At 39.5% G+C, this 12,664-nt stretch overlaps 1 protein-coding gene across 2 annotated transcripts in view; it reads right to left on the bottom strand.

The window, feature by feature from the left end:
• npepps (aminopeptidase puromycin sensitive) overlaps positions 1–12,664 on the bottom strand; it is a 318,075-nt gene that overhangs the window by 92,539 nt on the left and 212,872 nt on the right. For both annotated transcript variants that reach the window (XR_011937518.1, XM_072487504.1), the window contains exons 11-14: positions 11,571–11,675; positions 8,268–8,328; positions 5,620–5,729; positions 3,870–3,933 (exon numbers count right to left, since the gene is read on the bottom strand). Coding sequence is in view for 1 of the 2 variants with exons in the window: in XM_072487504.1 (XP_072343605.1) it covers positions 3,870–3,933; positions 5,620–5,729; positions 8,268–8,328; positions 11,571–11,675 (340 nt within the window). In the remaining variant the exon portion in view is untranslated. The remainder of the gene's footprint in view (positions 1–3,869; positions 3,934–5,619; positions 5,730–8,267; positions 8,329–11,570; positions 11,676–12,664) is intronic.

The raw sequence follows: 12,664 nt of genomic DNA, 5'->3' as shown, positions 1-12,664 counted from the left end.
AATTCTCTTATTTTCCTTTATTAATTCCCATCTCTCATCCTCTGAGGAACTAGAATTTATTTTCACTGCTCTCTACCTTTTTCTATACTTCTGGCAGCTCTTAATATCTATTTTTTAAATTTCTTGCTGGTTAACTATTTTCTTCCTTTTTTTTAAGTCATCCTATTTCAAAAATGTTCCCAATCTTCTGGCCTTCAACTAACCTTCGCAACATGTTCTTTTAATTTGATACCATCACTAATTTCCTAGTTATCCTTCTCAAAGTCTTTCCTTCTCAATAGAAAGAAATAAAAAGAGAACCAACAGGGAATATTTGTTTGTCTGATGATTCCCAGCATTTTCTGTCAAGCCTGCTATGTTCTGAAGGACAAGAGCAGGGCACAAAGCTGCTGAAAAACATATTCTATCTGTGGCAATTCTTAACGATCTAACAAGAAGGGGACCAATTGCAATCAAAGACGGATTCATAAAGCAACTCTCACGAATGTTTCAGTTCATAAAGGTTCAGCTATACTTTGTGGGCAACTTATGATTTAAACTTCAGAATTAAATTGTACATTTAAAAAAAACCTTCATAGGATTTATAATCTTGGAGGACGCTCCATCACATAGGTCAGCTGTATAATACTTTGGAGCTCTTATTCTCTGCCAAATGTTTAAAAGGCACGTGTATCAGGCAAAGCCTCCAAGCCCTGATCTGTGCTGGATGGTGCCAGTGCCACAATTCACATATCTTTATTCAAGAATGATTGACGTTGTGCAAGTAGCTCATCTGCTTATTGTCTCAGTCAGGGAGCAAAGTTAAAAAGAGGATTTCATGTAATAAAAACTTTTACTCTTATTTGTCTGTGTAAATTGAGCAATATTGGTTCCGTGTAGTAAAATGGTTTAACACAAATTGACTTGTCTCTTATGGATATTTTTTCCCCAAAGGTCACCGATTGCCAAATGATGATGCATCTTTTTATATCAGATCAGTTCACAGCCAAAATAACTCAAGGGTGATATTTGGTGAAATGTTTATTTTCTGACATGCTCAGCAATTTTTAAAAAGAAAATCCTACAGAATATCAAATAATAACTAGTTTATATCCATTTCACCCTCTTGGAATTTCCTCTCATTCTCCCGGAAACTGAATCATGTTGGAAGATAATTCCATATGTGTTCCACAACTAGCTCCTCACCACACAAGTCATACATTTTCTGCAATCCAGACAGTGAGAGCCAGCAGGCTATTTGATCACAGAAACAATCAAAGCAGGGGCAAATATTGTGCTCCTGAACACCTTACACTAGACAATGATCCCAGACTGAAATGTTTGTTCCTTGCTCACCCAATCGATTGTAGTACCCCTATTATTGTTTCAGCAGAGATCTAACAGCAGAGACCAGAAATGGGGCATGGGTGACCACACTATCCTCCTCAAAGGTTTCTCCCTCTGTTGTCCAACTGAGTGGGACTGCCCTCCTCTAATTCCACTCTTACCTATCCTTTCATAGCCAGAGCATCTAATTTCTCTTCCCATTCCTGCACTGTTATAATGGGAAACCCATGACGGGTTTTTCATTTAAATACCCCCCTTAGCAACATCATTTGAAGACATAATTTTCCACATGGTAGCTGATGACACCCAGCTTTACCTCATCACCACATCTCCTGACCTCCTCCACTACTTTGGTATTGTCAAGACTGATTGTCCAACATCCAGTCCTGGAAAGTTCCTCAATTAAACACTAGGAAGACCAAAGCCAATGACTTCTGCCTTCTCTATAAACTCTTTCCCCAAGTCATCAATTCTAACTCCCATGCTGGCTACTGCTTGATCTGAACCAGACTCTTCAAAGTTGATGATCTGCTTGACTCTGAACTGAATTTCCAAACTGATATCCTTTTGATCAATAATACTCGCAACTGCCACCGTTGCGATACTATTCTTCACCCCTGCCTCAGCCATTCTGCTGGGCAAACATTCATCCGTGCTTTTGTTGCCTCCAAACTCAACTAATCCATTGATTTTCTGGCCATCTTCTACACTTGAGTTCATCAAAATCTCTGTCTGTATCCTAACTTGCACTGAGTCCCATTCACCTTTCACCCATGTGCATTGACCCACAGTGGCACCAGGTCCACAAAAACCCGAGTGTAACAATTCTCAACCACACGTTCAAATCTCTCCATGGTCTCTCCCCTCCCTATATCCATTTGGTCTTCCAGTCCTACAGCCCTTGGAGACCACTATTATTTCAACTCTGACATCTAGAGCATCCCCCAGTTCATTTAGTCTGGGTGCTAAACTCTGGATTTCCCCCACTAAACCTCTCTCATTCCTCAGATTCTCCTTAAAACCTACCTCTTTGACCAAGCGTTTGTTCACCTGTCTCAACCACCTAACCATGCAGCAGTGTATTTTACACCCTCACTACCCTCTAGGCAAAGAAGTTCCTCCTGAATTTCTTACTGCACTCATTAGACATCCCAACAAGTAGAAATATCTTCTCTACATCTATCATACCAACCCCCTTCAAACATTTCACTGACCTATCTCACCTGTCTTCTCATTTCTAGAGTAAACAGCCTTTTTATTGGTCACTTCACTTAATTCCCATTACCCTGAATCATCCATTTACTCAGGTCCTATTTCAATTCCCCCATTTATTAGTGCCACAATTTACCACTTGCTAGTGTCTGTCCCCAATTATTGGTCCCCTCTCCAATTCCCCCCTTTACAGCTGTCCTCCCAATTACTGATAACTCCACCCATTTATTGATAACCTTCCACATAGTCTCCATCGCTCCTGTGACAAACACTTTCGCAAGCTTGGTTTCAAACCTCAGTTTCAACCTGTGCTGTTGTTTTAACACAGAGGTAAATTATAACACTCATAGTCCAAGAATTCTGCACATTAAAATAGTCTTCAATTTTTGGTAAGTTTATATATGGCCGCAAGTTTTGGAATTCCCCCCCCCCTTAATATAAATTTAGAGCACCCAATTATTTTTTTTCAATTAAGGAGCAATTTTAACATGACCAAAGCACCTAACCTGCACATCATTAGGTTGTGGGTGTGAAACCCAGGTAGACAGCGGAGAATGTGCAAACTCCAGACAGTGATCCAGGGCCGGATTGAACCCGGGCCTACTCCTCAGCGCCGTAGGCAGCAGTGCTAACCACTGCACCACCATGCGCCCATATGGTTTGGAAATTATAATTTTAAAGAAAAAGTAGTCTAGGTGGCACACTGATCGAGAATGTTGTTCACAACCTTTGGGTTGTGCTAGGATTTGGCACAAAACTAAACCGAATTCACTACGAAATTGTGTTAATCTCAATATCTAACTTTAACATCACAAGGATAACTAGTGCGTGAAATGCAAACTCGTGCAAAAGCAGTTAATGATGCTAAATCAATTCCTTTCAGCGGAGGGTAAGAAACAGGCACTAAAGTCCTGGAAGGGGCAGGTAGCAGGAGTGTGGCTTTTGTTTGGATCGAGGAATGCAAGTTGACATTACATGCTATGCCCTTGTCAAGATTTTTTGATGCTGGGATGACATGTGAAAATATTTAACTCCCCAAACTCTAACATTCCAAAAATGTGAGCATAAAACTAACCAAAAAGTTACATTGTTTTCTGGCAATATCTGTTTTAGATGCATAAAAGAACTTCTGCAAGTGAAACCTTTGAGGATCAAAGTACCAGAATCAAATCTGCTTTGCGATATTTGTGAGAAATCTACAAGCATTATCTTTACAGAAACTCCATGAAAGGGAAAGGTTAATGTTCTGAAAGTTTAGAGAGTTTATTCTGCATTCACTGGGCTAAATTAAAAACAAATATAACCGCTTCAGTTATTTAATTTGCTCATACCAGCATATGGTCCACCGGCACAGAATTTCTTCTGGAAAACCTTCAGTACTCGGCTGTCCCCTTCCTGAAAAATAAGTGACATTTTTGGATATCACAGTACTCTATGTCTGTTGCATGAAATTAATACATAAGCTTGAAGGTTGTTGTCAAAAGGTTCCTATCTTTACAAGGTCGCAAGTTGCAAATAAAAAATGTTTGAACAAAATTCAGAAATGGAAGAGCTAAAGAATAGTTTGAACATGGCGTATTGTGACGTAGATTTTTCAAATGCCATAAAGCAAATTGGTAATTTACAATGATGAGGGACTGACAACAAGAAATTCACACAAAGTTTCCCTTTGAAAGACCTGTGCCCAATAAAGAACAGTACAGCATTATTAAATTAATGTTAGCAGAGCATAAAAATCGTATTTCCCCATCAATTGGTAAACAATCCTACTGTAGGGCTGACTAACTGGATTGTGAGGACACCCTGCTTTGATATGAGTAGTGCTCCTGCTTCACCAATAGTAGCCTGTTTGCTACTGAAGAAAATACTTTTCGTTTTCATTTTTCTCGCTGCGCACTCCTGGGCTAATCAACCAGAGAGATGTCACAAATAAAATAGTCTTCACTTGGCATCTAAAAATACTTCTAACCAGGATGTATAGGAGTAACAGGGGCAGGAACCCTAGCTAGTGAATCCCTCTCTAAGGGACATTCACTGAAGCCAACTGTACTGTTTCGAGAGAGAGTAAAAAAGAGAAATAGAGAGCGAGAGAAAAACTTACAACAGTTCTGCTTGCCACACTACCAGAGGGACGTGGATGCTTTGGAGCGAGTGAAAAGAAGGTTTACCAGAATGTTGCCTGGTCTTCTGGGTGTTAGCTATGAGAAGAGGTTGAATAAACTCGGATTGCTTTTGTTGGAAAGACGGGGACTGAGAGGAGACCTGACTGAGGGCTACAAAATTACGAGAGGTATAGACAGGGTGAATAATCTGAAGCTTTTTTCCAGGGCCAGGGTGAAGACTCAATTACAAAGGGACCCAGATTCAAGGTGAGAAGGGGAAAGTTTAGGGGAGATGTGTGGGGAGGTTTTTCACGCAGATAGTGGTGGGTGCCTGGAACGCATTGTCAGTGGAGGTGGTGGAGGCAGGCGCGATAGCAATGTTTAAAAAATATCTTGATATACACATCGAATGGGTGGGGAATGGAGGGATCGTTTTGGAAATAAGTAGTAGGTCTAAATAAGGAATCTGGATTGGCACAGGCTTGGTGGGCCAAAGAGCCTGTTCTTGTGCTGCAATGTTCTCTGTACAAAACACATTAAGCCATTGAAAACGTCAATTAATTATTTTTCAAAACATAAGACTGCTTCAAGAAGAAATGGTGTGAAACATTCCTGAATGAAGCTTTTTTTTTGTTAAAAATTAATTTTTCAATTAAGGGGACATTTAGCATGGCCAAGCCTGCATATCTTTGAGTGTGGGGGCGAAACCCACGCAAACAAGGGGAGAACGTGCAAACTCCACACGGACAGTGACCCAGAGCCAGGATCAAACCTGGGACCTCGGCATCGTAAGGCACCAGTGCTAATCATTGCGCCACCGCACTGCCCTGAATGAAGCTTTTTTAAAGATTCAGCACAAGCATGATGGGCCAACTGACTTTCTTCTGTGCTGTAAATGTTTATGATTCTATGAGCCCACTTCCACTCTGCTTTATAGATATGGATACATTCAGAGGTTGTGACTGGATTAGCAACGTACCTGTTTTTCTTGAACATAAATAAGGGGAAACCCCATCTGTTTTGTCCATGAACTCATCACAGCATTAATAGGCTTTCCACTAGCTTTTTCCAAACAGTTCCACAGGTCCTCTGAGGAGAAAAAATTTAAATTCTTAAAGCAAAGGATCAAAGTAACACCAGCTCCAAAATTCAAAACCCAAATCTCCAATTGCATACAGCTGCTATGAGAATCTCAAGAGGGTAGGCAAGGCACAATGGGGAAGATTAGTTGCTCCTTTATTTCATGAAAGTCAGAAGACAACTTATGGAAATTATCGAACAGAAATGAGCGATAAGCATTCCTAATTGCATGTTAGACCGGAATGCTAACTGTATTCCTTGTACAACTGTATTCCTTATACTCCAGCCTCTCTGAACATCAATACTTACAATTTTCTCACATTTAAAAAAATATGCTGCTTTTTTATTCTTCCAGCAAAAGTCAATGGGCGGGATTCTCGGTTTGCCAAAGCTGAAATTGTGGAATGCGATTGGGCGGAGAATAGGTTCCGATGCCAAAATCACAGCGGGCACCGCTTTGACACCAAATCGCGATTCTCCGTCTCCTCCATAGCGGCGTCAATGCGTACTGGAATGCACGTACAGCCTGACCCGGTATTCTCTGGGGCCTCCGCACAATGCTCCGTCTTAGATGGGCCAAATTCCCCACGGCGCGGTTCACTTGTGCTTTTAAAAATCATGAAACCCGCACGGCGCCTGCTGAGCGAGAGTGGGGATTACGGAAAGTATCCAACATCGCCATAGTTTGCTGACAGTTGTGCCGCTGGGTGGGCAGGAGGTGGGTTGTGGGGTCGGGCTGGATGGAAACAGAACACCATGTGCACCGCTGCAGCGGGCAAGGCGGCCATGCAGGTGCGCATGCCGCTGACACCCCCCTCTGGCCCCACCCGACCCATCAGCTGTATGGACACTCCAGCTTGTCAAGACTCCGTCAGCTGTATGTCCGAAACTTGTCAGCCTCCCGAATGTCAATCACGGACCCAGCGAATCCCGGACCATTTTCCATTGGAAACGATTGTGCTCCACATGCTGCTGATGCTAGCCCCTTAACAGTAGCGGAATCGGTCCAGATGTAGCGCCAGTTTTTTTGTCGTGAAAGTCCACGGATTTTGCATTGGGGTCAACACTTAAATCTCAGAAACGGAAAATCCCACCCAATAACTTTACACTTCTCTAATTTATACTCAATTTGCCATCTTGTTGCCCACTCACCAAACCTCTCTATATCTCTTTGCAGCCTGTCTGTCTTCCCCACCTTTCCACCCAGCTTGGTATCACTTGTGATAAATTAACAGTCTCTTCATCTAAATGTTAGGATCCCGAACATGAACCCAACTATCTTTGATTTGTAAAACTTGAGGAAATGTTACTGCACCTGTGATGAATGTAGGAAATTGTTACATATTATATTTCATATTTGTTGCAACAATGTTATTAAAACCGTGGTTTGAGATGCATAGACGTGGTATGTCTGCTAAAGCTGTGATTAAGGGGTCGTAAATGTGAGGAATTCATTGGCTTTAACCATTTACTTGTTTACAGAAAGATGACTAATGGAACATTGTTTTGATTTTGGAGGATCATTGGGGTGTTGACAATTTATGAGGGATGGTGCTTAGTCCTGGAAACGCAGGTTATGGGACATCTTAGTGGGAAGAGACTGAATAATGCCTCGTGATGTAACTGACGGGTGGAGCCAGGTCTATCTGTCGTTTGCCATAGGACAAGGCAGGACTTTCAGCTGGCTCCTGGAAGGTTCTTTCCAAGGTCTTTGCACAGATAAAAGCAAGTAAACCTGATTGTTAACTGTATTTATAAGTGGCCTTTGAACCACATTGGAATATATATTGTTGCAGATGTAGGGAGTAAGTTAATGATTTTTCTTTTATTTGAACTGTTAACTGTAAAGCTATTACTTGTTGCTAATGTGATTTATTCTGTGCTTAAATTAAAGTTTGTTTTAACATAAAAAATACCTATTGGTCAGTTTTATCACTCCTGGAGCGAAGTATCCTTTTCCTCAGTTTTACCAATTGCAAATTGTTGGGTTTCTCATCCGGGAACCTAATACACCACAGGAGTGATAACACTAGCAAATAGGTATCTTTATGTTAAAACAAACTTTAATTTAGTCACATAATTAACCACACTAGCAAACTAAGAAATAGCTTTACATTTTAACAGTTACAACAGTTCTTAAACCTGCCACTATTTTCCAATTAAGCTAACCAATATATATTAAATATCACTCATGAATAAAATCAGGGTTTTATTGCAGAATCTGTGCAGAATCTTTGGAGAGGTAACCTTTCAGGACCAAACCGAAACTCCTCTGTTGAGATTAAGCGCCGGAATGTGACGACTAGGGACTTTTCACAGTAACTTCATACTTGTGACAATAAAAGGTTATTACTGCTTGCTGCACAGTTTTCATTATGAATTTGCTCACAGCAGGATTTGCAAACAGAGGAATGACCAGATAGTCTGTTTGGTAGAGCAGATTAGGGAAGAATGTTGATGAGGAAACCAAGATAACTTCCAGCTCTCCTTCCAAAGCACAATAGCTATTCCATAAAATGTTTGTGATTTAAGTTGAACTGGGCTTACCTGTTGCTGCATTTTTATTTTGAAACTTTGTCAAGTACAAGTTCATTCCTTTTCTGAAATCCTGTAACGAAAAAGAATATTTTTCAATAAATTATGAAATCAATCAAGATAGCAGGTACAAGACAGCATCCTAGCACAAACGAAATTTAAACGGAAATAAATTTAGTGACAAGTTAAATTACTCCTTTAAAACCAGTTTGTTCTGCTATCATAAATAGAACAGGTACATAATATAAAACAATTAAGTTAATAACCCAATTACAGTCTTGCTTCCCTCTTCCATAAACATTTCATGTGTATCATCAAGATGCCTACTAAAAAAACAATTTAAAAAGAGCTTAAACTCAAGACTTTCTGTAACCTATCAATTGCTGTCTGTGTATTCTTGGAATAAAATGACAGCATTGCACAAAATAACAAGAAAACTATATACAAGATCCAACTGTTGGTGAGGTAAATGTTATTAAATTTTGAGGGTTTTTTGTTTTGATGGTGGAAGAGAAAAGGAAGTCTGGTCAGTAGTACATGTATATTTTAGCATCAGAACTGCGACATGTCAAACTAAGGTATCTGAATTCTTGTTTTAGAGGAATAATTCATAATGCGGTTCAATGCCGACCTTGTCCTTCTTGATTTCTGAAGGGGTGTGGGGGAAACCCATCCCCAAATTTCTAAAATCATCTTACCATTTACAAGGCTGAATGCTGAAACAAGATGCTTCTGCAGTCAACCTCAGTGACCAACCAAGTCACTTTCCACTGTGCTTAGATTAACCTGGAAATATTGTTTGCAATTTTAGCGTACAAACATTTATAGTGCATTTGTGACATTTTTCTTATCTATTCTAAATGAGTTTGAAATCATCTTATTTTAAGTGAATTAATTCCTCTATTAAAATAGCAAGCAGAGAAATGTCAAACATGTTGCATGTTTTTACACTAATATCTCAATCAGTAATTTCTAGGCTAATGGGAAAAACAAGGAGGCATGGTAGAACCCAAATGTGATTCAATATACAGCCTAGTAAGCCACTATCCCAATTAGGAAGATCGCCATTTTATGGTAAGAATATATATATATTTTTTAAATAGATTTTGAAAATTCTGTGTGAAAGTTCTTAAATTTTATGGTTCGAAATGTTTTTTTCTTTTGAAATTCTGCAAAAACAACAGCTAAGGAAAGTGGAAAGAATTGTAACTTGACCTTGAAGGGTTTATTTTTTTCCTCAGCCCTCTGCCATGACTTGCAGATAAACTCAGAGTTGTTATGAACTCCTGCACAAGGCCTGATGCAACTGGGCCCACCTACGTGAAGTAGGACATGAAGATCTTATTATGAAACTTTCAGGTTCAAGTAACTCATCATTATAGCTTGATGCCCACATGCCTGCAGTATGTAAACATGTGATAAAGGACAATGGGGATGATCTGTGCTTTTTCTTTTAATTACAATTTTGCAATTAAACAATAGACTGCAGAGTGGTTTTTTTTAAAAGCTTGCTGATTCTGATGAACTCTGATATAACAATATAAGTGATCTTGAAATTTTCCAAAAATTCAAAAGATAATCACAGGTTTCACTCATTCCTCCCATTTGCCCTCAGCCCAGCTCCACTATCTCCTAGGGACTACTGACATAGCTCTTCTTCATTTAATTTTTTGCGCGTGATGATATGTAGAAAGGTCTATAAATTAGCATCTGACTCTGATCCTGTAGACATGGTTTGTGTAAAATCACAGCATCAGACAAAAGTCTGGCAATGAATGTTAAAAAAAATATCTACCAGGATCTCGTCATTTTAATTACCTTGGCCTCACAATCCAGAAAACAAGAATGTTCTAAAATTCCAGAGATCTGTTCAAGACAGACAAAAACATGGCACAACCAGGGTGTTTTTTCAAAACCTTTTAAACTGCCCAATTGTTGGGAATAATAAACTTTGAAATAGTTTGCAAATGAAGTAATTTTGTAATATCTCCATTCTAATTAATGCTATATTTTGAGTAGAATCATGCAACTGAACATACCTACAGTACTGCTTCCTTAAAATAGTGAATGAAAAATCTCACACGAAAAATAGACATTGTAGAATGTGTATAAGACAGAGTGAGATGTCACGGTTTTTGTTTGATTGAAGCATTCCGATGAATTGCAAACTTTTTCCACTTCCTTCATGATATTTGGGCCCTGATCATATTACAGCCTTGTGATCACCTCCTAGTATCCCTTATTCACATTTCCCCACCCCCTCCAAAAGACATACATTTTTAAATTAGATTGCAGGACCTGTTTGGATGTTGAGCAGTTGGCTGGCTGGATTTTCAATTCTTGCTGCAGATATAAATTTAAATCTAAAATTAAATAATGACAATGTGTACATACACAGATAATGTTGGAAATATATTGCAGGGTAGTCATAAAGATGAAAACCAGGTTAATGTTGCAGGTGTAAAACTATTCATCAGAATTCAATTCTGTTGAAGAACATACACCCATGACATTAACCTGTTTTTCCTCTGTAACAAATGGCTGCTCCACTATATAGTTCCAGAAGTCTCTGCATTTGCACATTTTCATTTGTCCTTTGGTTTTAAAATGTTTTTAAAATTCTATTTAAGTAAAGTCTTCCGTGACCTCAGGGCATTCTAAAGTGCCTCACAACCAATGAGTTAATTTTGAAATGTAGTCACTGCTGTAATGTGAGGAAATATGGCAGTCAATTTGTACATACCAAAGTCCCATCAACAACAATAAATTAAATAACCAAATAATCTGTTTTAGCTAATGGTGGAGGTAAAAATGTTAGCCAGTTCAGCAAGAGAGTTTCCCTACTCTTCTTTGTACAACACCAAGGAATCTTTTACATCCATATGAAGGCAGACATTTAACATTTTGCTCCAAAGCTAAAAGACCTCTGACAGGGCAGCATTCCCTCAGGACTGCACTGGAGTGCTATCCAGATCATATCCTCAAGTCTCTGGAGCAAACTCACAACCATCTAACTCAAGAGGCAAGAGTGCTACCCACTGAGCCATGGCTGACACCTAAAATTGGAGGAGAACTGCCTCCCCATTGCAACACATCATGGTATGGTGCTGCAGCACACACTGAATTGTTAATGATAGATATTTGTGCTTTAGAACAAATGTAGAATTGCCAGCTTGCAAAGACAAACATCAAAACAAGTTGTATTTTTTAACTTTTGAAACAACCCCAAATTCCACATTTTTCACATCTGCCTACGCACTAAATCACAGTCCTAGTAATACATATATTCTTAATTTATGCTTTGAAGAGCCTTACCTCATCTCCAATGTAATTGTGCAGCATTCGAATTACTGATGCTCCTTTGCTATAAGAAATTGCATCAAATATTTCATCCACCTCTGCTGGATGTCCTACTGTGACCTTCAAAAAATACATCGTATTTTTAATGTTTTTGTTTAAAAACTCAAGTTCTTCAACCATAATGTAGGCGAAAAATATGAGCTTATGCAAATAGACCTGTTTTGCCTCTAAATATGCCAAAGAATACAGACTCAGAAATACTTACCCTTACGGTTGATGTCCTAATCAAATGTTCTTATTTGGGGCAAATTGAAGAATCGCAGTTTGGAAGGAATTATAGTTGCTGGACTTTCATTTTTTAGTTAGCTCACATTTGCTGTGTTTTATTTATTTATTTTTAAATCTTTCCAAGGGGTAATTTAGAGTGGCTAATCCACCTACCCTGCACATCTTTTGGGTGTGGGGGTGAGACCCATGCAGACAAAGGGGAGAATGTGAAAACTCCAGACTGACAGCGACCCAAGGCCGGGATCAAACCCGGGTCCTCGGCGCCGTGAGGCAGCAGTGCTAACCACTGCACCACCGTGCACCCTTGCTGTGTTTTATTACCTAAACTTGCTGATTTAAGGTGTTTTGCATTCATGTTTGTTCCTAATTGGAACAAGGTCACTTTTAAGAATCCGATCACATGACGCATTGATGATGATATCAGCCATTTGCACAGCAAACAGACAGTCGATCCTAACACCCTGTAAACACCTTTTCAATAAAGCTCTTGTTTGTTTGTACCTTCCTGCTCTGCAAGCCTATCCTTGAAATATACCACAAAGAAAACTGGCAAAAAGGGTGGGTTAGTAAGGATGAACAAGATAGCCAGAAGCTATTTTTGGTGGCCAGGGCTTGATAGCGAAATAGAGGAGAAAGCTGGCACGTGTTCGACTTATGCAAAGGTTCGAAACCTGCTGCCATTACACCCATGGGAACGACCCAGAGGGCCATTCATGTAGATTATGCCAGACCATTTGAAGGATGAATGTTTTACATTGTGGTATATGCGCACTCAAAATGGCCTGAAGTGGCCTTTATGAAGACTACATCCTTGGAGAGAA

This window comes from Scyliorhinus torazame, chromosome 21, assembly GCF_047496885.1.
Source record: "Scyliorhinus torazame isolate Kashiwa2021f chromosome 21, sScyTor2.1, whole genome shotgun sequence".
Classification (NCBI taxonomy): domain Eukaryota; kingdom Metazoa; phylum Chordata; class Chondrichthyes; order Carcharhiniformes; family Scyliorhinidae; genus Scyliorhinus; species Scyliorhinus torazame.
Note: the sequence above shows the minus strand (reverse complement) of the source record. Positions and strands in the feature narration are given on the sequence as shown.